The sequence below is a fragment of the Pyrus communis genome, chromosome 13 (genome assembly GCF_041283825.1).
Source record: "Pyrus communis isolate YQ-2024b chromosome 13, ASM4128382v1, whole genome shotgun sequence".
NCBI lineage: Eukaryota > Viridiplantae > Streptophyta > Magnoliopsida > Rosales > Rosaceae > Pyrus > Pyrus communis.
The window spans coordinates 23,293,815-23,320,517 of record NC_142577.1 but is presented as its reverse complement, the minus strand read 5'-3'; the positions used below and the strand labels follow the sequence as shown (position 1 = coordinate 23,320,517).

The window sequence follows — 26,703 nt, the reverse complement described above, 5'->3', positions numbered from 1 at the left end:
ATCGTAATTGGCGGCAACACAAACTAATTGCCACAAAAGACAAAAACATTAGTGCATATAAAATTACTATAAAATACGAGAATATGCGAGTTAGTCACTCCAACAACGTACGGGGTGCACTTAAGGTTGATGAAGAACAAATAAATAAATCAAGGTAAGACGTCAGAAATACAATCAGTGTGCCAACCGTGTTTGATTTTGCCTATAAAACGAAAGGCAGTGAGTTTGTAGAAGGACAAGTACAGAAAGAGTCGTAGAAAAACAGAGAGGAGATGGCGGGGAAAGTGGTGAGCTTGAAAGAGGAAGAGACAGAAGAAGCAAAAGAAATAACGAACCAGCAACTGAAGGAGAGAAAAGTGTCATGGGCAAAGTTGCGCCGTGTCGACTCTCTCAATTTGGAGGCCGGAAGGGTTTCCATGAATGGAAGGCATGGCTCACAGGTCAGTCTAGAATATTAGCTACCATGTATGCATATTGCATGCGTTTCATACTTTTAGTTACTTTAAATATTTGTACCATCTTTCATCTCTGGAGAAAAACTTCTGTGGAGCTTGACTTGCCACTCAATAATGCTGAGTGGCACTACCATCCACTCGTAACATACCACTTAGAAGCTTTATCTACAGTATTTGTTATAATTTTATATTTAATTTTTTCATAATAGAATTTTCTACTAAATAATTACACCTCCCACTTTTTTACTCAATTCCTCTTCTTTTTTCTTGTCAGATTTTCTTCCCAGTCATGTATTGTTTCTTCTCTTCCCCTTGCTTTTCTGTGAAAAATTTGTAAAAAAAAAAAATAAGAACCCACCTTCTCTAACTTTTCATATCATGGAACCTAGAAACTAACCGATTTTGTCCCTTTTTTTTTGCAATTCGGTAGCAAATTTTATCAAACGAACTTGACTTGATTGATTAACACACAAATCTCTAATATCCAACAAAGGTGATACAAATTGAATCTACCATTTTGAAACGAAAATTTTCTCGTAATTAATTTGCTGTATAGAAATTCAAACCCCAGAAGAAGAGATAAAGATGCTTCCATGATTGTATTAGTTCATTCAAAATGTATCTAGGCAATGGCTTTATAGGGTGATTGGTTTTCTCAATCAAAACGTGGTTGATGGTTTCTTTGGTTCTTTGGTTCTAAAGTGAATTCTATTTTTTTTTTCTCCTTATTCCTGTATATATTTATGAAGAAATGCAAGAAAAGGAGTGGGACAAGTTGAGAAGGAAAGGAGACAAATAAAGAAAGGAAAATTATAGAAGTTTAGATGAATTAGAATATTAATTAGGAATATTTATTATGAAAACTTTAAATATAAATATGTTAAAAAATTATATTTAAATCTTATCACGTGGCAAGTTTTGAGTGGATAGTAGTGCCACTCAGCATCGTTCATTGGCAAGCAAAACCCCACACAAGTTTTTCTCCCATATCTTACAAAGCGAACAAATCCAATAGGATAAGTTGAAATTCATTAACAATCAGGAGTCTACTAGAAAATTTTAAAAATCTCTCAAGTGTAATTGATAGTATGAATAAGATTACAATCTAAAGGTCAATATCACTTATTTATAAGGAAAATTTTGGTACCGGTCCATGATTGATTAAAATTTTAGATTGAAACTTTATTAATGTGAATACTTTGATTAAATGACAAAATGTTAAATTTCAGTATTAATTAAGAAATTTAATAACCAAAATTATGAAATCCTTCCTGAAATCACGCAAATATTAATACAAAATAGAGATTTTTTCCCCCTCATATTCACAAAATATATATATAATATATATGTACAAATCAAAACTAAAAAGAAAATTGGTTACAAATTAAGAATGGGTACATATAAAAAGAAATATATGATACAAAAATTTAAGCATGAATATAAGTATATTAAATGTAACCTTTTTTTTTATAATAAATGGGTCTATTTAGAAATAGTTTAATAATTATTATTATAAAATTTAAATATGTTGATGTGTAAATATTTATTATTGAAATAATGACATGATAAAACCAAACGACCTTGATAAAAAAAATTAAAAAAGAGTAATGTTTCCATAAATGAAATAAGAAAAAAAATTAGGGATATAAACCTAATTTCGCCTAGTTAAATACCAAAAACGTCCTAGAATATTGAAATCGTTGAAATCCGTCCACATTCTAACTAGGCTTTAGGGCTGGGTTCGGTTCAAATCAGTTCGGTTTTTTATCAAAACCGAAACCGAACCGAAATTTCAGTTTGGTTCTTTTTTTTTTGTTTGGTTTTTCCGGTTCGGTTTCGGTTTTTATTTTAAATTTTAACATCTCCAATGCAATTATAACATAAGCATTCCAACTAGATCAACACATTTTTATTGATGAATATAATTAATTAAGGGGCATCACATGCTGCCTTTAGCTTAGTTTACTGGCAAAATAGATGTTTGTTTTATGGTCTTCTGTAAGAAAAAATGTGAAAGAGTTTATAACCAAGTATACATTTTTTGGGACCAATCCATACAGCGCTTGATGAATTAAGCATTCCAGTTACTGAAGCTGTGTGCCTTTTCTGTCTCTCACTTCTTTATGCACTGTTCATGCGGGTATTGCTTCCGCAACCCAAGTTTCTTCCTTCTCTTGTCTATTTGTATCTCAAATAAAAACTCTCTCCTTCTCTTTAAACCGAGGAACCCCAGGTATTATGCACATCCTTTATCCCTACCAAAGAATTTTAGAGCCATTCCCTAAAACCTGGAATCTTCATCTGCTGCCAGAAAATCCCAGCATCAATATCTCGAAAACCAATCCCTGTAGCCGCTTAAACATCCTCTTCTAGACCACCTAGCCCAAAAATAACAATTTTTTTAGCTTCATAGCCCTTCATATAGCATATATGATCAAGAATTCAAATTATATCCTACACCTCCTAAACTTAGAACAGAAAACAAGAATCAACACCGATAATTATCAGAGTTAAAGAACAAAACCAATCTACAGGAACCCTAAATCTAACCGAATCCCAGCAACAGATAATTAAATAAATAAATAAAATTTAATTTAATTATTCGGTTCGGTTCGGTTTCTAAACCACTGAAACCGAACTGAATTGAATTCGGTTCAGTTCAGTTTTTTCAATTCAGTTCGGTTTTTTCGTTCGGTTTGGTTTTTTCGGTTTCGGTTAGGTTCGGTTTTCCCTTTTTTTGGGTTTTCGGTTTTTTGAACCCACCCCTATTAGGCTTGTTGCATAGCAACTTGTCTTGTAGATATCGTCATTGAAGAAAGTTGAGGTTCCATCATAAAACCAATTGGCAATATAATGAGCAGCCTAATTACTTATAAACTCATGCAAGATCTTTTCTTTTTTTTTCAATGTGAGATTCTTACTCTCGACCGTCGTTCTTTTTGAAACCATATATTACAAACTCAAAACTGACACTCCAAACAAAAACTAGCTACTCATCCAGTTTTGGGATATGACATCAGCAAATAACCTTTTAATTAACAATTATCCAATTATTTTTCTTGATTGATCAATGCTTTATTTTTATTGCATGCAAAATACCCCCAATTTATGGGAAAGTGATCCTCTCCAGATCCCTTCCACACAAATCAGGGCCCTTGAAATTTGATCCAATGGTTAAAAATAAGGGGTCTCATTAAAAGTTATAATAACTTTAGCCGTTGGATCAAATTTCAAGGGTTCGGATTTTGCACTCAGGTGGCTCAGGTGGAAGGGATCTGGAGATGATCCCTTTCCCAATTTATGGGCTACTACAATCTTAACTGTCCATATATTTTATTGTCTTGTTATGTAAAAAAATAGTACATCGTGTGATAGTATCAACAAAATATACAGTATGACAAGTGATCAGATAGCATGGTACAAATCAAAGGGGCAATTTTTTTTTTTTTGGGGGGGGGGGTGGGGAGCAAAAGGTGCAGTTGCACATGACCCTAAATTTGAATGGCCCCCAAAAGTTTTGTTATGTAATATTATGTAATAATGTTCTATATTTAGATATTGCTTTTATTAGCACTTTAAAATCCCATTGTGCATTCCTTATAAGAGTAATTTTTTTTCCTTTCTAAATATAAAACGATAATGCTAGGGACACTAAATGATGTGTCACCAATAGGAAATGAGCATGTTTATCAATGCTTAATACAATCATCAACTTACACTTCATTTAATTTACAAAATTTTGTCTCCCTAACATTACTCAATATAAAAATTTGGAGTACAATGAGATATTCTGATTGTCAATAATAACACCCTAAAAAATGATAGTTTTCAATTTTATCATATAATAATATTATATATTCAAGTGAAACTTTAAAGTTAGAGTTTTGAAGGAATTTTTTTTTTCTTCATGTTTGGCTGTTTAAGATTGAATTGCTTCGTATTATGGGTTATTATACAAAATGGTCCCTGAGATTTGCATGATCAATAGAAATGGTCCCTGAGATTGAAAATCAATAGAAATAGTTCCTGAGATTGTCCACCATCCATAATTTTGATCATTCCGTTAAAAACGATTTTGGGCAATTTTCAAAACTTTGTAACTCAAACGTTTCTTAACCAAATTCAACCCATAATATATCACAATGAAGATAGGAAAGTGTAGAATAAGATTATCCCAATGGTTGCTGGAGATGGCTGGAAAATAGACTGAAAAGTGACTGGTCCGCGGGAAAACTTGAAAACTCGTCAGAAACTGGGTAAACTTTAAACGTTCATAACTTCTTCAATACTCAATCAAATCGAGTGATTCAAAAATGAAAATAATACTTCTTGATGAGACGAAGAGAATGGTACCTTTTTCGAAGGCTAACTCGCCGTGGTTTGGTCGGACAACGGCTTGAAAGTGGCTAACCATTTTCGAGTTAGCCAGTTTCGAGCAGCTTTTTGGCCAAACCACAGTGAGTTAGTAGTAAATAAAGATACCATTCTCTTCCTCTCGTTGAGAAGTATGATTTTCATTTTTGAATCACTCGATTGCGTTGAGTATTGAAGAAGTTATGAACGTTTAAAGTTTACCCAGTTTCCGGCGAGTTTTCCAGTTTTCGCGCGGACCAGTCACCTGTCAGGCTATTTTCCGGCCCTCTCGGGCAATCATTGGGCTTCCAAATAGGTATAATCTTGTTCTACACTTTCTTATCTTAATTTTGATATATTATGGGTCGAATTTGGTTAAAAATTGATTGAGTTACGAAGCTTTGAAAATTGCCTAGAGTTTTTAATGGAATGACCAAAATCATGGATGGTGGACAATCTCAGAGACCATTTCTATTGATTTTCAATCTCAAGGGCCATTTCTATTAATCATGCAAATCTCAGAGACCATTTTGTATAATAACCCTTGTATTATTTAGTGAAGGTTATCTTTGTTGCTTTTTTACTTATAATTAATGACATTTGTAAACTTGCAAACAGTGAGTGCTAAATTTTGTTTTGATTTAAGTGATTAGTTTTCTAATCTCAATGCATTGTTCTACTTTGTTTAAAACTATTTTAAGGAGAGACCCTTTTATAAATTTCGCACGAAACCCCAAAAATCTCAAAGACGGTCCTGATACAAATGGTAAGACTTCTTGAAATTTATACTTTGATCCACTTTTGTTGCAGGCAAATAACTGGCATAGAACGTTGAGTTTGGCATTTCAGAGCATTGGGATTGTGTATGGGGACATAGGAACGTCTCCGCTCTATGTGTATGCTAGCACTTTCCCTCATGCTATTGACAACAATGACGACATTATAGGGGTACTGTCTCTCATTATCTATACCATAGCGCTCCTGCCTCTACTTAAGTATGCCTTCATCGTGCTATGGGCTAATGACAACGGTGATGGTAAGATTGATAAGCATCAAGTTTAAAGTTTAATCTCTTACTGATGTTGAAGTATTTCATTTTTTTTTTTCATATTCGACATCTTAAATCTCATTCATACATGACACCACATTTAACTTAATGAACATATCATTAATTACCTTGACAAACTAGTTAAGTATTAATTTGTAGGAGGGACATTTGCATTGTATTCCTTGATGTGCCGACATGCAAAGGTGAGCTTAATTCCAAATAACCAACCAGAAGACAGGGAGCTATCAAACTACAAACTTGAAACACCTTCCAACGAGTTAAAACGATCCCAAACCATCAAGAAGAAGCTCGAGAACAGTAAAATTGCAAAATACATCCTTTTCCTTGTCACCATTATGGGAACTTCAATGGTTATTGGAGATGGGGTTCTTACTCCTTGCATTTCAGGTAATTAACTAGTATTTAAATTGGCACACAACATGGACTTCCTTACTTATTGAACAATTAATTATTAGTTTGCCCTTATTTATAATTTTATATACATAATAGTATATTGGTAACTAACTATACAAATACATATATTTTCCTGCAAGAGTTGACCTAAAGGTTTAATTTGCGTGCAGTCCTTTCTGCCGTGGGCGGGATCAAGTCATTAGGCACAGGTAAAGTGAATTTAATGTATACAAGTCTTAGAGGGTTCCCATTTATTTTCTGTTAGCAGTTTCAGACACTTGCTAACATCGACTTAGAACAATCCAGATGCTGTCGTGGGGATTTCTATAGCAATCCTGATCATACTCTTTTCTGCTCAAAGATTTGGCACTGACAAAGTGGGATTCACCTTTGCACCTATTATCCTTGTGTGGTTCATGTTCATCGGTGGCATTGGACTTTACAATTTATTCAAACATGACATTAGTGTATTACGTGCTTTCAATCCAAAATATATCATCGATTTCTTTAGACGAAATGGGAAAAAGGGATGGATTTCCCTTGGGGGAATATTCCTCTGCATTACTGGTAAATATATATTTATTATTAACCCCTTTTATATATTTTTAAATTACCTAATCTCCTTGTGAATATATCGATTTAACTAGTTACATAAATTAAACCAGGGACCGAGGCCATGTTTGCTGATCTGGGTCACTTCAGTGTCAAGGCAATCCAAGTAAGTATTACCTTATACGCTTAAAATTTTTCATGATGGATTTTTTTTAAAGTTTTTTTTTTTTTTTTTTTTTTTTTTAAATGAATTAGGTAGATCTGATATTGGTTTCTCCCAAAAAAAAAAAAAAAAAAACTTAACTTTTAAGTTAGAGATGAATAATTTTAATAGAGAGAACGACAATGTCCAAAATACGTATAGGAAAATAATTAACCAGTAGAGAACTGTAGATAACCGACATTGTTGCACCATAATACGTTTTCAGGTGAGTTTCTCTTGCATCACATTTCCGGCGTTAGTACTTGCATATAGTGGGCAAGCAGCGTTCCTCAGAAAGTTCCCAGGGAAGGTGGACGAGACATTCTATGACTCAATACCAGGTGATTATAGTTATCCATATCTTGTGGTTACACGGATTGAACGATTATTTAGTTAACTAACTTCATTGGTATGTAATTTATGCAGACCCTTTGTACTGGCCAACGTTCGTTGTGGCAGTAGCAGCTGCCATCATTGCCAGCCAAGCTATGATATCTGGAGCATTTTCAATTATCTCTCAATCCCTGAGTTTGGGTTGTTTTCCAAGAGTTAAGGTTGTTCATACCTCTGCTAAGTATGAGGGCCAAGTATACATACCTGAGATCAACTACATGCTCATGGTTGCTTGTGTTATAGTCACTGCAGCCTTTAAGACCACAGAAAAAATTGGTAATGCATATGGTAAGCACAAAAAGTACATTATCTGAAGTAGATAGCTAGTGTACTAACATTTAAGTTGTACAACAGAAAAATTATGACATGTAACCTTCGTGATGCAGGAATTGCAGTGGTTAGTGTAATGGTGATAACAACATGTTTGCTTACTCTGATAATGTTGGTGATATGGAAGACTAGCATATGGTTGATTGGTCTGTTCTTTGTGGTGTTCTTTTGTGTCGAGGTGGTTTATGCATCTGCGGTGATGTACAAATTCGTTCAAGGCGGTTTCCTTCCTCTGGTCTTTTCTTTTTTCCTTATGGTAATCATGGGGATTTGGCATTATGTGCACCATCAAAGATACATGTTCGAGCTAAAGAATAAGGTTTCTAGTGAATACATGAAACAATTGGCCTCTAACCCCAACATAAACCGTGTGCCAGGAATTGGACTTCTATATTCTGAGCTTGTGCAAGGTATTCCCCCTATATTTTCTCACTTTGTTAACAACATACCGTCCATCCACTCTGTTATAGTGATTGTGTCGATCAAGCCTATTCCATTCAGCAAAGTCGCATTGGAGGAAAGGTTTCTATTTCGACAGTTGGAGCCAAGAGACTACCGAATGTTCCGTTGTGTCGCTAGGTATGGTTACAATGATAGAATGGGGGAACCCAAAGAGTTTGAGGAACAACTAGTTGAGCATTTGAAAGAATTTATCCGCCATGAGCACTTCGTACTTGAAGGAGAAATAACAAACGAGGCTGTTTCAACTGGACAGTCATCGAATGCGGAAGAATCAGCTCAACAAGTTAACCAGCCTCGTGGTTCATCAGGGCGCATTCTATCATTTAATACTGCTGGATCAACATCTAACGGAATAGTCTGTGCACCCGTCAAAGGAGCTGCAGAGGAAACGCAGTTCGTGCAAGAGGCCATGGAGAAAGGCATAGTTTATCTGCTGGGACAGACGGAAGTGGTGGCAGGATCAAACTCGTCATTGTTCAAGAGGATAGTGGTCAACCATGTCTACAGTTTCTTGAGGAAAAACTTTAGGCAAGGGGAGCAAGTCATGAGAATCCCACGGACTAGGCTTCTCAGGGTTGGAATGACCTATGAAATATGAGATCACAGTGTGTGTGAATCCGTGATCTCAAATGAACAAACAAGATTGCCTAATGTGTTTCAATATGTGAATTTGTGTGTGGCCCTGATGCGAACTATAATTAAGTGATTAGTTTAATGACTATTAGGGGTTTAATTTTGAATTATTAGGCTTATTCGTGTTTTAGTAAAGTTTGTTATAATGGCGAGCTGGCAAGAGTCAGTCATAACTTGTATAAGACACTAGCTTGGAGTATTGTTGGTATGAGAAATATTTTACAAAAGAAATTAATACAAAAATATATTGGAGCTCTGCTTCTTCTCTCTCCCTTCTTCTTCCTTCCACCCCATTTCTGTGTATCGGTTAAGGTTGAATAAGGACTGACATTTGGATCATATCAGGCCCCGACACCAATTCAAGGGCAATGTTGTTCATGCATGCCATTGGATTAGCCATGAAATTTTTGTGAGCAGTTTGGTTTATGTATATGTGTAAATCTTTCCACTTGATGAAGATATAATTAAGTTTTTAGTTCAAGTACTTCAAAGTAGAATTCTTATAAAAAATAAAATAAAAAAGAAGCACAAAATATGGCCCTACGCCACACCAAAACTTGACTAACATCAAAACCATGAAGTCAAACATATTGACATTCCTCAAAATCCCATATTATGTTCATCCTTACCACTTCGGGCTGGGCCCATAGGCTTCAAAAATCCAGCCTTCACTTTGCCCTAAGATTTTATTACTCAATTTGTCATTGGTTGGTTCTCTAAAATTTTTAGAGCTGGTTCGGTATAGGATCTCAAATCGAAAATGGTATTCCAAATCTCAAACCGAAAATTTTTGGGACAAGATTCTGAAACCAAAATAGAACCGAAAATTTCGGTACAATTCGGTATTTCCCAAATCTCCTATGCGGATTGTCGTTTTGAAACCTCTAATTGTTGTATCAGCTTTCCGTGCTTGGCTCCAAGTTCCGATTTCACATAGAGAGTTCGAGGAGGAGGCAAAGGAGCTCGGTTCTGCTAGCTTTGAGGAGGAAATAAATGAATTATAGAAGAACCATATGATTAAAAACCCCAAATTTCAAACGAAATGTAACACGAAATTGAAAACCCCCATATCCAAAACCCTAGAATTCAAATGCCCAAATTAAAACAAATTGAAGCCACAAACAGACTTTACCACATCAAGATTACCTAATGAAGACAAGAAGATTATCTTAATGAAGAGAGAAGTAGAAGGAAGCAAAGGTGGCTATATTGATTATCGAATGCAGAGGAAGTTGTCAAGTGCGAAAAGAAAATGGAAGATTGGATGTAGTGTGAAGGTAAGGGGGAGAGAGTGAAAAAGTGTAGGGAGAGAGAGAGAGAGAGTTAAGGAGTGAAGGTCGGGTTTGGGTGGAGAGTTTCAGACTCAGATACACATTTTGAATGAACGGCTGAGATTAATTCTCAACCAATCCAACGACCTATAATATCTAAAACTATATATATTTTAACTTCGGTTCAGTTTGGTATTACCGAAAAAGTCAGATTGTGAGACCAATTCCCCTATCGAATGGTTCGGGATCGGTACCAAAATTTTCGGGATTTTCGGATTGAGATTTTTTTAGTTCGGTTTCAAGATTTTTTCAGTACGGTTCGGGATTTTCGGTATTTTTTTTCCACCCCTAAAAATTTTCATGGGATCCTTCCTTCCTATTAAGTTGCACAGTAAAATCATACGATATTTGGCATGTCACACGATAATCTTTCAATTCATATTGAGAAACAGTACAAATTACTGTTGTCTCTGTAAATCTTCCCGGTCCCCGAAATAGGTGGATAATTATAACTTACTACTAGTTGTCTCCATTTTCTTAAAAAATAAAAAAATAAATAAAAAATGAGAGAGAACAAATGAGTAATGTGTTTGACTTTACATTAAATTAATAGTTTAATATAATTTTTGGACTCCAAACATGTTACGATCACTTCATGCCACTAATAGCACATGTTTCGAAGTATGCAAATTGTTTTTTTTTTTTTTTTTTAATCGTACGCCCAATTTGTCTCTGGAAGACTGGAACATATCTATTTAGGGTTTTGGGGCTACTTTTAATTCCTTTTGATTTTCTACTTTTCGAAACATCGATGGCATTTCATTACCGAGAAAGAACCAAAATACAACAGAAGGCTGAACGCCCACTGCATAAGAGATTCTTGCAACAACAAATATGATATGAGGTCTGAGGGCTCCTCAAACAAGTTACAAGAAAGTACCGTATGAAGAGCATAGCAAGCTAAATGATCGACAATCCTATCGATATGATGACACACATACATATATATATATATGGGTAGAAAAAGCTTCTATTCATGGATTCCTATTAACAATGATTCAATGAAGAACTTGCCGCTTAAAACCAGCTTGTGAGGAAATGATGCCCATTATGGAGAGAGAGATATTATTAGTAAAAAATTTGGATAAATTACATAAAACTACCTTAATTATTAGGTTATTAACAGTTTCACACCTCGTCTTTAAAAAGTTTCAATATCATACCTTATCTTTGAATTTGTTGCAATGTCATACCTCCCGTCAGTGGTGTGTTAATTCATCTGTTAAATGCTGACATGGCTTGAAAAGAGGCCTATTTTCTATTAAAAAATTAATAAAATATTATTAGAATAATAATTTACCCTAAAAAAAAACCCACACCCATCTTCCCCGACCCCTTCCCCACCTACACCAACATCTCCACCGGCCACCACCTTATCCGCCCCCGACCCCTTCCCTACCCATGCCAACAGCTCTAACCTTCCCCACATCCTCTCTTCCTCCTCCCTCCAACAGCTCCAACCCCCCCATTCCCTTCCCATCTTCCCCGTCGGTCCCCCCCACCCCCCCCCCCCCCAAAACCTTCCTTCCAAGCCCAAAACCCCTCCCCCACAAACCCACCACCCCTCTTTTGCCTCCCAAGCCTCCCAACCACCTCCCTCTTCTCCTCCTCCACTCTCTTCACCTATCCTCCCATTCAAAAAAAAAAATAATTTTGAACTCGCACCTCACCCAACCCTTCATTCCCGTCGAAGTCAGACCACCTCAACTGGTTGTCTTTTTTTTCTTTTTTATTTCTAAGTTTTGAATGCTAGGGGAGGTGAAGAAAGTGGATGAGAGGGAGGTGGTTGGCAAGCTCAGGAGGGAGAAGAGGGGTAGGGGGTTGCGGGGGAGGGGTTCTAGGCTTAGAAGGAAGGTTTTGGGGGGCAATGGGGGGACCGACGAGGAAGATGGGAAGGGAATGGGGGGTTTCGGGGGGAAGGGGAACTAGGTTTGGGATTTTTGGGGCTTTTTAAAAAAAAAAAAACAATTTTTAATAGAAAATGGGTCTCGCCTCAAGTCACGTCAGCATTTTAATGGAGGAATTGACAGACAACTGACAGAAGGTATGAAATTGTAACAAATTCATAGATGAGGTATGACATTGAAACTTTTTAAAGACGAGGTATGAAACTGTTAATAACCCAATAGTTGAGGTAGTTCTGTGTAAGTTACCCAAAAATTTTAGATTTCACCAAATACTATAATTTTTTTTTCAAAGGACAACAAGGCTAATTTGAATGTAAATGAAATAACTACATATATAATATTTGAAATAGTTAAAAAAAAAATCACTTTTGAAATGACTACGTGCAACCAATACTTAAAAATCCATGAATATCTTCATTTTCTTATTATATCATCCAATCCTATACTATAAGCATCCATGGAGAAATTTTTAGTTGTGACGGGAACACAAGTGGTACACCACGTGTTTTAATAGAAGTGGTGGGATATTTTATTTATTTAAGTTATTAACTTTTTAGCACACATATCCCACCATTTGTATAGTGACACGTGATGTACCATCCCGTGTACCAATCACATTGAGAAATCTCTCTCATCCATGCATGCGAAAAGGTATTGATAACTTCCATGTAGGGTTAGAAAATAAGGAAACCAATTGAAATGACACGCCTCAACAAATTAAGTACGTAAATGGGTAAAGATTTAGAGAACTATTTAAATTATGATTGGACAACAACAACAAAAAATATATATAAAAAAAGATCATGACACACGTTTTAGATCTATTACATTTCTTTATATATGACAGTTCAAGTACAATGGATATTGTAGAGACACAATTAAATTTTGAGGATGGTACAAAAACTAGCTAAGCGTATAAATCATGTTTAAATAAAACCCAATTCAGAGAATTGGTAGAGAAGTTGAAGAGCAAGAAGAAAGAAGGCTCGATAGATGTTCATGGCAAAGAATAAAGTTGTGAGCCGTTTCAACTCCCTTAATTTGGAGGCAGGAAAAGTTTCGACGCCCCAAAGGTCAAAGCTACATGCAAGGTCTCTATTTGTTCATTTCAATATTTTTTTAATAGTTTTTGTTTAATTACAAGCGATATTACTACTTTAAATTGAAGGGGACGATTTGAACCCAGCCACAGATCCGCCATTTGCTTCTTGATGGTTTAGTTTGACATAGTCTTGAGATTTATACTAATTAGTTTGCTCCATTTTAATTTACTTATTTGTGTTCAGCAGCATGTAAGTTGGCGGAGAACTTTGAGTTTGGTATTTCAGTGCATAGGTGCTGTGTATGGTGACTTGGGGACGTCTCCACTCTATGTGCTTAATAGCACTTTTGCCCAAGGAATTGGCCCCCATGAAGACATTGTGGGAATCCTGTCTCTCATCTTCTACACCCTAACACTCATATCCTTGATTAAGTATGCCTTCTGTTCGGGCAGGAATTTCATTGGGAAAGGTCCCTGGCTCGAGCACACAGCTCCCCGAGGAGTTGGCACTTTTGTTGGTTGTCGAGCTCCTTCTTGCTGAGAGGCTACAAGAGGAGAACAAAGTTAGTTCCGAAATGTGCCTTTGTAGAGCCTTAGGTGTAGGCCTTGAGGCTCACAATCAAAATCAATGAAGTGCTTAGGCATGCCACTGCCATCTCAATATGGCAGATGTAGAACAAGTGTGTTTAAGTCGATCATTTGCGCCCTAAGTTATTCTAACTTCTTGTTATCAAAGGATTATCGTAGATGAGTTAAGTCTACATTAAGTTCTTTTCTATGCCTTGAGACCAAGGACTTTTAGTTTATTATCTTATATGCTTTGAAGGGTGAAAGTCCAGATCTGGCTTAAGCCATCAATCTAATTTATGTTCATCTTTTATGATAGTAAAACCACTAAATGAACCAGATCTGAGGACTGATGGAGCTTCTGATCACCAAAAGACTGGAAATACTTGAATATATAATGTAGAATACATCATAAACCAGATCTATTAATGGAAAGACGAAACAAAGAGAGTCGGGCAAGATTTCACCTTGTCAGGCAAGGTTGAACATCTTGCAGTCTTTTCTCTTTGTGATTACAAATGGTTGTGTGTTTGGAATGGATGGATGGTAAACAAGTTTACACGAGAGAATCGATAGTACGCCACAAGGGGTGATAGCAGAGCTTTAAACTAGACAAAAGATGGCTTTTGTGGGGAGTTATCCTGAAAAGGATTAAGGTCCGGCTGATTACAGCTTTTTAGATGCAAATCTGGCTTGAGAGCAGAGTTTTGTATGTTTGTTTGTTTAATTGGTTGAGTGTCTTTGTCTCTGGGACCTCTTCCTCCTTTTATAGACCTTTTATTTTGGCTGTTGCAAGTTTTGCCCGAAAGCACTTCAGTGAGTCATCATTTTTTTTTACATGTTATGCCATTAGAAAGTACTTCTCTTGTAAGCACATAACCTTTTCATTAATAAGGAGTCGTCATATTGTCTTGAGATGGATGGCTGGGCTTGGTGCTGGGCCTCGGGCGAGTTCCTTCACTTTAGCTCTTTTGGGCTTCCATTCCTTTAAGTCCAAATTTCAAATATTAACCCAAACACCTTCATCGTCTTGTGGGCCAATGATAATGGTGATGGTAAGAGAGAGATTTTTCAATGTGATCGGTGTCACTATACAAATGATGAGATATGTGTGCTAAAAAGTTAATAACTTAAAAAATAAATTTTTCCATCATTCCTATTAAAACACGTGGTGTACTACTTGTGTTCTCATCACAATTAAAAAGTTCTCGATGGTAAGATAATATTAGTGGCTAGCTGCACTGTTTTTATTGTTGTAGGACACCAATATACTTTTGTGCCTTTAGAGTCAAAAGACACAATATAATTTGTGTCCTGTGACCAGATTTCTAGTACTGAATTAACGATAGCTCTCAATCATACCACATGATGGCATCAACCTTCACAAATCTTCTGAATTTTTTTATTAAGTTTGTTGAATTCGTAGGGGGGGACATTTGCACTGTATTTATTGTTGTGCCGGCATGCGAAGGTGAGCTTAATTCCAAACAACCAGCTAGAAGAAAGGGAGCTATCAAACCACAAACTTGAAACGCCATCCAACGGGTTAAAACGATCGCAAACCATCAAGAAGAAGCTCGGGAATAGTAAGATAGCCCAATATGTTCTTTTCCTTGTAACCATTATGGGAACTTCCATGGCAATTGGAGATGGGGTTCTTACTCCTTGCATTTCAGGTAATTGAATACTAGTTTCATGGCATACAATTTTGGACTTATTGAACGAATAAATGCATTGTTATTGTATACTTTAGCATATATATTTTCTTGCTAGAGAACTGACAAAACATTTTAATGTGCGTGTATGCAGTTCTCTCTGCAGTGATCGGGATCCAATCAGTAGGCATCAAATCATTAGGCACAGGTAGAGAAATATTTATATGCGATCGTAACACCGCCACAAAATGCTACTAATAAAGTGGAAGAAAAGGAGGCTTTAAATTAGGGTTTTGAATCATTTATTTATCTGTGCAAATCATATTAAATTTATTTATTTTTGTTGGTATCTTAAACGTTTAGTGATACATTTGGTAACATTGACTATTACTTCAGATGTTGTTGTCGGGGTCTCCGTAGCCATACTGATCATTCTCTTCACTTTTCAACAATTTGGAACTGATATAGTGGGATTCACATTTGCTCCTATTCTCATCTTATGGTTCGGAATTTACAACTTAATCACACATGACATTTCTGTATTACGTGCTGCTAATCCAACCTACATCTTTCGTTACTTCCATAGAAATGGAAAACAAGCATGGATTTCACTTGGGGGAGTAGTTCTCTGCACTACTGGTAAGTATAAATTTATCTAGATATAGATATATTTTATTTTTAACCATGTTTCTCCTTCTGAATTGTTTAACTAGCAAGAGGCATAAACATGCAGGCAATGAGGCCATGTTTGCCGATCTTGGTCACTTTAATGTCAAAGCAATACAGGTAAGCGAATAGTAATACCCAAGCCATTCTTGTTGTACATAGACTTGTGGATCTAATTTTGGTTTCTTTAGGAAAAGGAAACGAGGAAATTTTTATAGAGGACCAACTAGTATAATTTTTATAGAGGACCAACTAGTATAAATTACCTACAGAGTATCAACTAACAGCATTCAAATTATTACTATTGAACTGCATTCTTTTGAGTACTTCAGTGCATTCGTGGTGTAGCCTTAACTCATAAACCCTAATAATGCAGATCAGTTTCTCTTGCATCATATTTCCTGCATTGATAATGGCATATGGGCGATCAAGCCGCATACCTCAGCAAGTTCCCAGAGAAGGTGGATAATATATTCTACGATTCTGTACCAAGTGCGTTCTCACCACACAAGCATCATTCTCAAATTCCAAACCGGAAAATTTGTTTATTGAGATCGTATTTAACTATATGCTTGAATAATTATTTTTGTTTGCTGTATTAATCTTCCTTGAGGTGGCATTATGCAGAAACTTTGTACTGGCCAATGTTCGTCATGGCTATAGCTGCTGCTATTGTTGGAAGCCAATCTATGATATCTGCAACATTTTCAATTATCTCTCAGTCATTAAGTCTGGGTTGTTTCCCTAGGGTTAAGGTTGTTCACACCTCCGCTAAATATGAGGGCCAGGTTTACACGCCGGAGGTCCACTACATGCTTATGGTTGCTTGTATTACAGTCACTGCCATATTCAAGACTGGTGATCAAATTGGCAACGCATATGGTAATTAAGCACCCAAAATATTACAAAAATCCCTTCTTAAAAACAATTTTACTCTATGCACCAAAATTTGAATAGTAAAGAACTGAACATATAAATTTGCAAAATGACATGTATCTTCTTGTGATGCAGGAATTGCAGTTGTTAGTGTAATGGTGATAACCACATGTTTGCTCACTCTAATAATGTTAGTTGTATGGCAGAGGAGCATATGGTTGATTGCTATCTTCTTTATGGTGTCCATTGGCGTCGAGGGGACTTATTTATCTGCTTTCTTGTTTAAATTCTTTGAAGGTGGATACCTTCCTTTGTGCTTTGCTGCTGTCCTCATGGTGGTTATGGGGATTTGGCATTATTTGCACAAGCAAAGATACATGTTTGAGCTCAAAAATAAGGTTTCTAGTGAACACATGAAACAGTTGGCTTCTGACCCCAATATAAATCGTGTGCAAGGCATTGGACTTCTAAATTCTGAGCTTGCTCAGGGAATTCCTCCTATATTCTCTCACTATGTTTCTAACATACCATCCATCCACTCGGTTGTAGTGATTGTGTCGGTCAAGCCTATCCCGATCAGCAAAGTTGCATTGGAAGAGAGGTTTATATTTCGACAGTTGTAGCCAAGGGAGTACCGTATGTTTCGTTGTGTAGTTAGTTATGGCTACAACGACAGAATTCGGGAACTCAAAGATTTCGAGCAACAATTGGTTGAGAATTTGAAAGAATTTATCCAGAACGAACACTTCATACTTGGTGGAGGAACAACAGAGAAATCCGAGGAGGCAGTGACAAATGGACAGTCACTCAATGCTGAAAAAGAAATACGACAAGTTAACCCACCTCGGGTTTCATCAGGGTCCATTCAGTCACTCAGTGCTGCTAGCTCAACGAGTCCGTCCAGGAGAATTGTCTCTGCACCCAGTAGAGGAGCTGAGGAGGAAATGCAGTTTGTGCAAGAAGTTATGGACAAGGGTATAGTTTATCTGTTGGGAGAGACAGAAGTGGTGGCAGAAGAGAAATCATCATTGTTCAAGAAGATAATTGTCAACTATGCCTACAATTTCTTGAGGAAAAATTTTAGGCAGGGGGAGGAAGTAATGGCAGTCCCACGGACAAGGCTTCTGAGGGTCCGAATGACCTATGAGATATGAGAGAATAATATCAGATGACAATCTTTTTAGATTCCAGTAACTTGAAACTAGAGGGGTTTTATTTACCTGCGTTCTGTTCAAATTCATCGAAGGCAGATACCTTCCTTTGTCCTCAATTTCATAATATATTTGATTTCAAAAGTTGGTGCAGAGTGAAAAACGTTTAATGGCACTTTGGTAACCTAGGGTACTATTATTTCAAATGATGCTGTGGGAATTTCCATGGTACTCTCTTTGTTGTCAAAAGATTTGGCCCCGGTAACTTGGGCTTCGAAGCCAGTCGCCGGAAAAGCTAAAGCCAGGTCGACTCATTCAACATGTGAGGCGTGGCTTATAGTCATGGAGGTTCTTCCCACCTCCAAGTTGAACTACCTGGCTTAGCTTTTTTGGTGACTGGTTTCTCGGGTTCTCCATTTCTCTTTCGGCGGTCTCGGATATTTCTTCCGTCTCTACACTCTCTAGTCTCCCAGTTCCTTCGAATATCTGCTTTCTGTAGTTTCTAGATTCTCAGTGGTGTTTCCTGAAAATTTGTTGCAGTAGTTTAAAGTTTAAAGAGAAAAATCTACACCTATGGTGGTCGCAACACACTGGAAAATAGTAGTGTTTGTTGCTGAAAATGTTGAATTCGCATCATTATGCTCGATAAAAGGAATTAGGGTTCGTGTTCACTTCTTTTCTTTTTCCTTAAAAGGGAATGAATTTTAATTAAGCTGGATGATCTGAGATTCTGAATACATAAATCTTCCTAATAAAGCGCAGAAGTCAGAAGGCTCCTCAACCCTAACAAGCAAATCTGGGGACTACACTATTTCCCTCTATGAACATGCGTAAAACTTTCGACAGAAACATTCTCTATCACTATTAACTCGGCAGAGTAACCTTCAAAAATGGCTTGTAAAAAAGGTTGTCTCCAGCACCTGCGTAATTTGCTCGATCTCTAGCAGAAAAGGCTTCGGCATTTTCAGTGAACACACAAGCGGCATTATCTAGACATCTAGCTGCTACCCTTGTACATTCTCTCCTACCTTAGAGTCCTGAGTGCCTCAAAGCTTTAAGACATAAAGTTCATCTATATATTACACAGTTTTTATAGGAGAAGTGATTACATATGTCTAATTTCTGGGGGAACCAATAGTTTCAGTTTTTCTCAACTTAAAAATGGAAAACAACTCACATATACGTCTATGGACCTTGAACCCTCGCATGAACGAAAGCCACCACCAGACCTCTAACCACAATGTACAGGCTCTTCCGTGATTCGATGACGAATAATGTATAGAGTAGATGCAGACCTTAGTTTTGCTGAAACTACACTTGACCCAAAGTATCCATAAAGGCAGTTCGATTCTATGCAAGTGCATCTTCCTATTTAAAGAATCAGAGCTTTCATTCCGACAACAGAGAAGGATTGTGACATCATCCTTCCTGTGTGGAGTTCAGCACTACGCGTTAACCAAATACGATCCTCCAGGTTAGCAGCTATTATCTTGGCTGTAAGAGCAGAACAAACAATTTCTAACCAATAATTTAGCTCTTCAGATCAATACTCCCTTCAATTTTCTGTCTGCCTGTTGAACCATGTTCCATTCCAAACTCCGCAGCCAACATTTGTATATCAGGTGAGCTCTCCCAGTTGGCTTTGTGATCCCAGTTTGTATGTCTTGGCTGGGTCTCGCACCGCTGCAATCCACCAACACTATCAATCTGAGTCTGTATATCCTCCAGATCTTCAGCAGCAACAGCTTGTCGTTTTCCCATTTCTATGTCAGAACTTGCTTTGGGCATCTCTGGGCTCATGGGATGGCCTGATGGCATTGAAGTGGTGTAGACAGAAGAAGTATCGCCCTTGACCACTTCCCTGAAGTTATGTTTAGATCTTGGAATTTCAGAGAAGAAGACTTCCGCAACATTGCTAAAACACCCACGATTGTAAGGGTTCGTCTTCACGTTGTACCGGTACCGAAAGTTTTCATATGTTGTCTGTACACAAGTGGAAATTATCTCTAAGAGAGATAAAGAGAGAGGGAACACCAAACAGAAACAAAGGTAAAGAGCAACGAACCTGATTGGTGAGAATTAAATAGAGATGGAATCCTGTGAGACCTCCAACAAACCAAGCAGCTCCAAATGTATAGAGAATTAGAGCTCCTGAAACAGGTGACTTTGATAAAGCTCTCCAGAGACTGCAATGGTAATAATCCATTATCTTCATGACGTTTACCCAGCAGAAGGCAAAGACATAGAGACACAGAACAGTCGTGGAGGACACAAACATGAAAAATAATCTGTAATTCCTCTGTAAAAAAAATAAATTTAACAGTGTAAGGATTATAAAAAGATAACAACGTATCCAACAAAGACATTAGTGAGAAAAAACTCAAACAATGAGAGGAAGCATAGATTGAGAATGCAGGAGTATGATTATATGCAGGGCAATGACGTAAGCTAGAGATGAATCGAGTGTTGGAAACTCACCCCCTAGATGCATGAACTGTGCAAATAGTGAGTGAAAGACAGACATTCATCTCAACAAGTCACGATAGACAGATACAACTAAGAGATTTGCTTGATAAAAGCATAGCACAAGGAGATAACATTGTCATCAGTCTTTTTGGAATTTTAATATGTATATGTGTTTGTGTGTGTCTGGGTGTATTAATTTATTTGCACGGGAATAATTTAACCTAAAATTCAAAAAAAAAAAAAAATCTGAGAGAGCTTCTTCTGCTAAAAGGTTACACCTCACATCATATTACGAAAGATAAACACAAAGTTCAAAAATAGAATAACTACGTAAATACAAGCTATAATGTTAGTTCAATCAAAATGAAGCATACTTTGCCAATACATTGCCCCACCCATGGACAATGGTGATCAAAACGCTCAACGCAGTTGTTGCATATAGAGCAATGAGAGCATCGGGGTGGGCGATATAGCATGCATGTTTGACAGTATTTGGTTTTAACTATCACGCCATTAATGATAACTTCTTTTGTGGGTGGTATGCCTGTAGGTCCATTCTGGCTTCCTGGCCAATCAGAAGAGATACTAGAGACATAGCCGTCATCTTCTGGTTCTGGAGGATGCAAGCTACGAGGAATAATGCCAGGATCTCTTGCAGATGTAATCAAGAGAAGAATAACAACCTGCACTAGTTGATAGGCCAAAAACCTTCAGTTATAAATACATACAAAAGTAACCTTCAGTTATAAATACATGCAAAAGTTCACCGCTGCAAACAACGTAAATGCTCTTTAAAGAATAGTCGAGCAAATAAACTTATTTCACAACACCAGCTTTATCAAAATCATATACTAACAGGTAGGACTGACTCATTTAAGGGGTTCCATCAACTGATGAGTTTGACCAGGCAGGTCTTGTTGCCCGCCTATGTCCACAAGTTTACTTCCTTCTTAGTGTGGCGCTATGTCCCTATGCCACACCAAGTAGGTGGTGATTGTGCTGACCCTCAGGTTTAGGTGGAAAACCCATCCTTCCTGGATGAGTGGAAAAATCAAAACTTGACCAACATCAACACCATGTGCAGAACATATTGTGATTTCCCAACATCTCTATAAACCAATGAAACTACCGATTGCTTCTGCCTTAAAGCGGAAATAAATCTATAAGTATTATGCTCCATCTGAGTTTCAAGTTTACATTATCATATTCAGGTGTCCAAAATACAACAATTTGATAGTTAACTCGAATAAACTTTAGTAATAAAGTTACAAAGTATATGGCTAAAAATTTCTCCTCTTTTCTCTCATTTTCCTCCTACCGTGACATCTCTGATAGTTGTAAGAATTGAAAAACAAGTCATCTAAGATGAAGAACTCACATATACTGCTAATACAGGACATATAGCCACAATAAGATTGCCAATGTAGTGCGGGAATTGATGAATTAGTCCTTGCGAAACAAAAGCGCAGAACAGGATCACTGGAACCACAATTAGGGACACAGTAAGGATTAATGACCTCGAATCTGGACCCAATATAATTCTTCCATTAAAGAAAAATTTCTGCAAGAAATCACACGAAAATGAGTTCATTGTAAGGTTCATCTTTTACAAAATTCAATCCAAAGACAGGTCAATCTACGAAATGCGAGAATTATGAAAATTAACTGATAAATATATAGATTTGTATTCATTTTCTGTTGTTTTTACATGTAATGCAATTGGAATTTGACGTATTTACAGATTAATGACCTACATTGTTTCCTTTCCAAACTTGATAAAGCCGCAGGGACGGGCCAGGGGCGTCGATAATCCGACGGTCGGAGTCGGAATGCTGATGAGGCAGAGCATTTCCGTACATTCTTTCCTGCTGCGTTCTGACCATGTCGTTGTTTCTCATGGCCCTTCCCTCCCTACAATCCCTCCACCTCAACGCATTTGATTCCAACCCACCAGCCACCGTACGATCCGCCGCTCAAACAACCACCCCAAGCCTCAACGCTCGGAAAACACAATGCCCGTCGCATCCAACTAGAATCAAACACGCCCATATTAACAAAACAAAAACTGCTCCAAAAATTCCCGAACCGATACAAATTTGTCAAAAAATGAAATCTTTAACGTACCTTTTTGCCAGTCTGAAATTTTCTTTTCTGGGTTTTCGATGAGGAGGAGGAGAGAACCGAATCCGAAGCTCTGTCGCCCTAAAAGTGTACGGGTTTATTTCAAAATTTTCAGGGGCTTTCTGTTCAATGCATTTGATGAAACGCCATGAAAACGAGCAGCTGGGCTGGAAATCGGAAAGTGGGTGCGGATCGGGGACGAGACTCGGGGTGGGAAACCGGTTGCCTCCAAACCCAAAGAGGTGTATGAAGAGGGTGGATACTGATTACAAGTCCGTCCGAGAGGGACAATGCTCTCTGCTCCCGTGGCGATTTCCCTCCCAACGACTCGGTTAACCGATTTTTCCGAATATTTTTCTTTTTTATTTTTGCGCTCTTTTTGTCTGTTGAATTTTGCTGTGTAATTTTATTTTTCGGGGAAAAAAATGAGCTTAGGAGGATAAAGGAAAGAGGGCAACGTGCTATTCGCCGTTGCTTTCTCGTACTGTAGGATGTAGTAGCTGACTCTGTCTGCTGTTACGAGGAATGGAGCTTTGTTTTCCTGCTTGCCACGACGCACCAACTAAAACTAACATGAAACAAACAAGCTATTCATACATCTTCGCTATAGCTGATGTTGTTACGCTCATGTCTGCTCACATTTGTATTTTTTCTATTGTTATTAAAATCGTCATTTGATTGCTACTTACATATTATTAAACAATAATTAATTTGTTTAACTTTTTATAAGCATTATCGTTAAATTAGAAAATAGAAAATGAACAAATCATATCATGATGTATAAACATTTGGATGAACACTATGCCCTAAGTATAGTCATTGATTAAAATTTGTAATTAAACCACTAATTAAAGTGTTTGACGAATGCCCATTTTAGTTGGGGCATTTGGCTTGGCATGCCCCTCCAAAGCATCCTTTTCCTTTAGTTTTGCTTTGTCTTTTGTCTTTTATCTTTTTCTTTAATTATATGATTTGATTTCACATATTAAAAAAGCATAAGATACGTTTTATAAGGCTGCCCAATGTATCCATTTTGAGCCTACAAATTTCAACGGCAAGCCGGCAAATCACTTTCCTAAAGCTGTCAATGTTTTTCTGGTTAGGCAACCTTTTTCTTTTTCATTATTTTTTAGATTGGCTATAATAGTATGTGTCATTCAGCGATACAATTTAATACAAAATTTAATTCTTCCATAAATAATAGATTTATTAGGTTTTTATATGTAATATTTAATTATTGATTTTTCAAACCACTCAGTGATACTACCATAAAAGAAAATTTGTATTCTTGGAACATGTTACATTTTCAAATTGAAAAAATGGTTGGAAGGCTTGAAAACTAACTCATTAATCTTTAATTCTATATAAGCATACACTACCCTATATGCTTATATATGTTACCAAAGTAAATTGTTGTACAACAGTTTGAGGTATAAATTAAAAGACCAAGATATTTATCATATTAGACTTAGGGTTCATATGGAATCAACTCTGTAGGAAGTGCTTATACGTGGTTTCATCAGAAACATTTTGAGTATTTTTTTATTTATGATATTACTACTCTAAATTATAGTGGGTTTGAAATTGAGCCACGGTAAGTTTGAGAAGAATATATGGCCTAACTACCAAAGCATTTGCAAACATTAAAATCTAAAGTATTTCTTAGAAATTACTTTAAAATGTTTGAAACTAAAAGTGCTTATTCATTATTTAAAAGAACTTCAAACTTTTTTTGTTAAACGCAGCTGAAAAAAAAACATTTTTAGTTTTTAACAACAATCTCAACTAGGTGTTTGAAAAGAGATCCAATCAAGCCGTTGTGATAAGTTTTGGAGTAAAACTTATATATATGTTTTAACAAAATGTAGATTTCTTAGTTGGTAATCGACTAATGGTTGGTATTAATTTGGTATATGATGTGAGCTGGAAGATTCAAACTCCAAAGGGGAATAACAAAAATAAAAGGGGAAGGAAATTAAGGAAATGAGGGGGTGGGCATGCCGCATGTAGCTCAAAGCCCGAAAGAGAAAAAGCTAGTCAAAAAGCAATTCCACGACTGCGGCTCATTTCCGATTTCCGATGTGCTCCCGAAGAATCTGAAGTCCTTTTGTTCCCCTCTCAGAGCAACGAAATAGATAGTAATTAAACTTATATTCTAATTAACTGCTTGATCATTCTATTGATTAATTTTCTGTTAATTATATCCAATTCATTATTTGCAGGGATAAAGACCAATTATCATATGCTTCAGTGACTTTTTGGGCAGCCTTATGCTTTTCAAACTGCTCCTCCTTGATGTAAGCACGCAACAACAGAAACTTGTTCATAAATTCAAATGTAGTAGTTTTAATTAACAGCCCACCTGATAACTTCTTTTTTTGTTGGGCTCTTCTTTTTTTTTCTCTTTTTTTCTTTTTTTTTTTTTTTCAGTTTTCAGTTTTTATTTGTTAACTAATTTCATTTTTCATGTCAAATTGATAAATACTGAAAATCAAAATGATTGTTAGATGAACCCTTTAATGTTTTATTTATTTATTAGTGTGTCTAACATGAAGGGGATAATCACTTTGCAGGGTGCAAACTTTGGGGCCGAACAGTTTGTGTATTACCTGCATATGAATTCCAATAGTTTCAGATAAAGACACTGATGATCTCGCGCTCAGGTTAACCCATCTTATCTAACGTTAATATCTGTAAACTAGTCTCTCCATATGTGCTAACGAGAGTGCGGATAGGCCTTTTTCACTCCGTGCATATTTTGATTACGAATAATGCATCTGTATGCATAATTGCATTTCCAGACAAAAAAAAACCAAGGACTCATTCCAGCTGATAACCCTATGGTGCAGAAAAGCAAGGTCCAGATAGAGGAGAAGTTGAAGCTGTCGGAGAAAGCTAGGAGACTGTTGATGGAGCAAACGAGATCGGCATTTTTATGCTGTTTCTGATGCACTTGATACAGCATCAAGATCTGCCTTAGAATTTGGAATAATTAGCTTAGAATTTGGAATAATTAGGAAGAGAGAGAAATAAATAAATTCAACATGTTTAACCCTAATTCTACAAACCATGCATGCACAATGTGCCACGTGATGTAGTATGTATGCGTCTATTGAGGTTATAACAGATTAATAGTCAAGTCTTTTATAGTATATCCGCAATTCAAGGTTCAGAAAGACGCTAAGTGTTATTCGGACGGCGGGCTGAGACCTAGTGCTTAGGTGAGCTAGTCGGATTTAAGTAAATTTATTATATATTGTGTAAATAATTATCTATTTATACTTAAAAAACACGTAGTTGTATTCAGTGGCAAATCTAGGATTTCAACATTAGGTGGTCCTAATTGTAAAAGTTTCAAAAAAAACTTAAACGAAAATAACATTGAAAAAATTTACAATAAATTACTATTTGATGTTAGAGAGAAACATTCCAAGATTAGATTGTTTGATCTAACCAAAATAAAAAAAAATCATATGGACTAACAAAGACATAATATATATTAGAAAATTTTATTTGCACTCTAAAAATATCACTTTGTATTTCAAACTTTCTAAAATGAGAAAGAAATCTACACTTACAAGGAGTGCAAAATGTGATTTTTAAAGTATAGATAAAAGTTCTCTATAAATTAACCAACAATGATCAAATTGTTATAAAAAAAATCATAAACTATATCACAATAATCATATGAATATTTTCATCTAATACACATAAGACCAAAATCATCAAATTTATTTGAAATTCAATATTGTAATGAGGTGATGATGGAAAGATAGAGGTGGAATAATTGTGGTGGGCTTTCGGGGTAAGGTTTGTATTGGATGGGTGGATTTGGGGCTTTGTGCTAATAAAAAGAGGTAATTGCATGAGAAGTAGTTGGGCCTCGGGTTTGTAGACGAAAAAGAGTTTTAATTTTTTGAATGGCCTGGCTCAAAACGGCACCGTCTAGGCCAGGTCATTAAAAACAATATTAAACCTTCTTCTTCTTTGCTAAATGATGATGGGTGTTGCGCTGCAAATTCATGGAGTTCCAAAACCAGCACAGGACCAAGCAGTCGGGTGGTCCTTAACGATCTTCA

At 36.5% G+C, this 26,703-nt stretch overlaps 2 protein-coding genes and 1 pseudogene across 2 annotated transcripts; 2 read left to right on the top strand and 1 right to left on the bottom strand.

Moving 5' to 3' along the window:
- Positions 1-237: 237 nt before the first annotated feature.
- LOC137738224 (potassium transporter 5-like) lies at positions 238-9,113 on the top strand. Its single transcript, XM_068477857.2, has 9 exons — positions 238-440; positions 5,619-5,844; positions 6,016-6,264; positions 6,441-6,479; positions 6,577-6,837; positions 6,936-6,988; positions 7,251-7,365; positions 7,451-7,705; positions 7,804-9,113. Exons 1-9 carry the CDS (start codon positions 273-275, stop codon positions 8,805-8,807), a joined length of 2,370 nt encoding a protein of 789 aa, XP_068333958.1. The 5' UTR covers positions 238-272; the 3' UTR covers positions 8,808-9,113.
- Positions 9,114-10,014: 901 nt separating this feature from the next.
- LOC137736239 (potassium transporter 5-like) lies at positions 10,015-18,145 on the top strand (annotated as a pseudogene).
- Positions 18,146-19,090: 945 nt separating this feature from the next.
- LOC137738078 (putative protein S-acyltransferase 7) lies at positions 19,091-23,470 on the bottom strand. Its single transcript, XM_068477680.2, has 6 exons — positions 22,628-23,470; positions 22,258-22,532; positions 21,882-22,064; positions 20,878-21,186; positions 20,103-20,336; positions 19,091-20,020 (listed from the first exon to the last, which is right to left on the bottom strand). Exons 2-6 carry the CDS (start codon positions 22,399-22,401, stop codon positions 19,568-19,570), a joined length of 1,323 nt encoding a protein of 440 aa, XP_068333781.2. The 5' UTR covers positions 22,402-22,532; positions 22,628-23,470; the 3' UTR covers positions 19,091-19,567.
- Between the last annotated feature and the right edge of the window lie 3,233 nt (positions 23,471-26,703).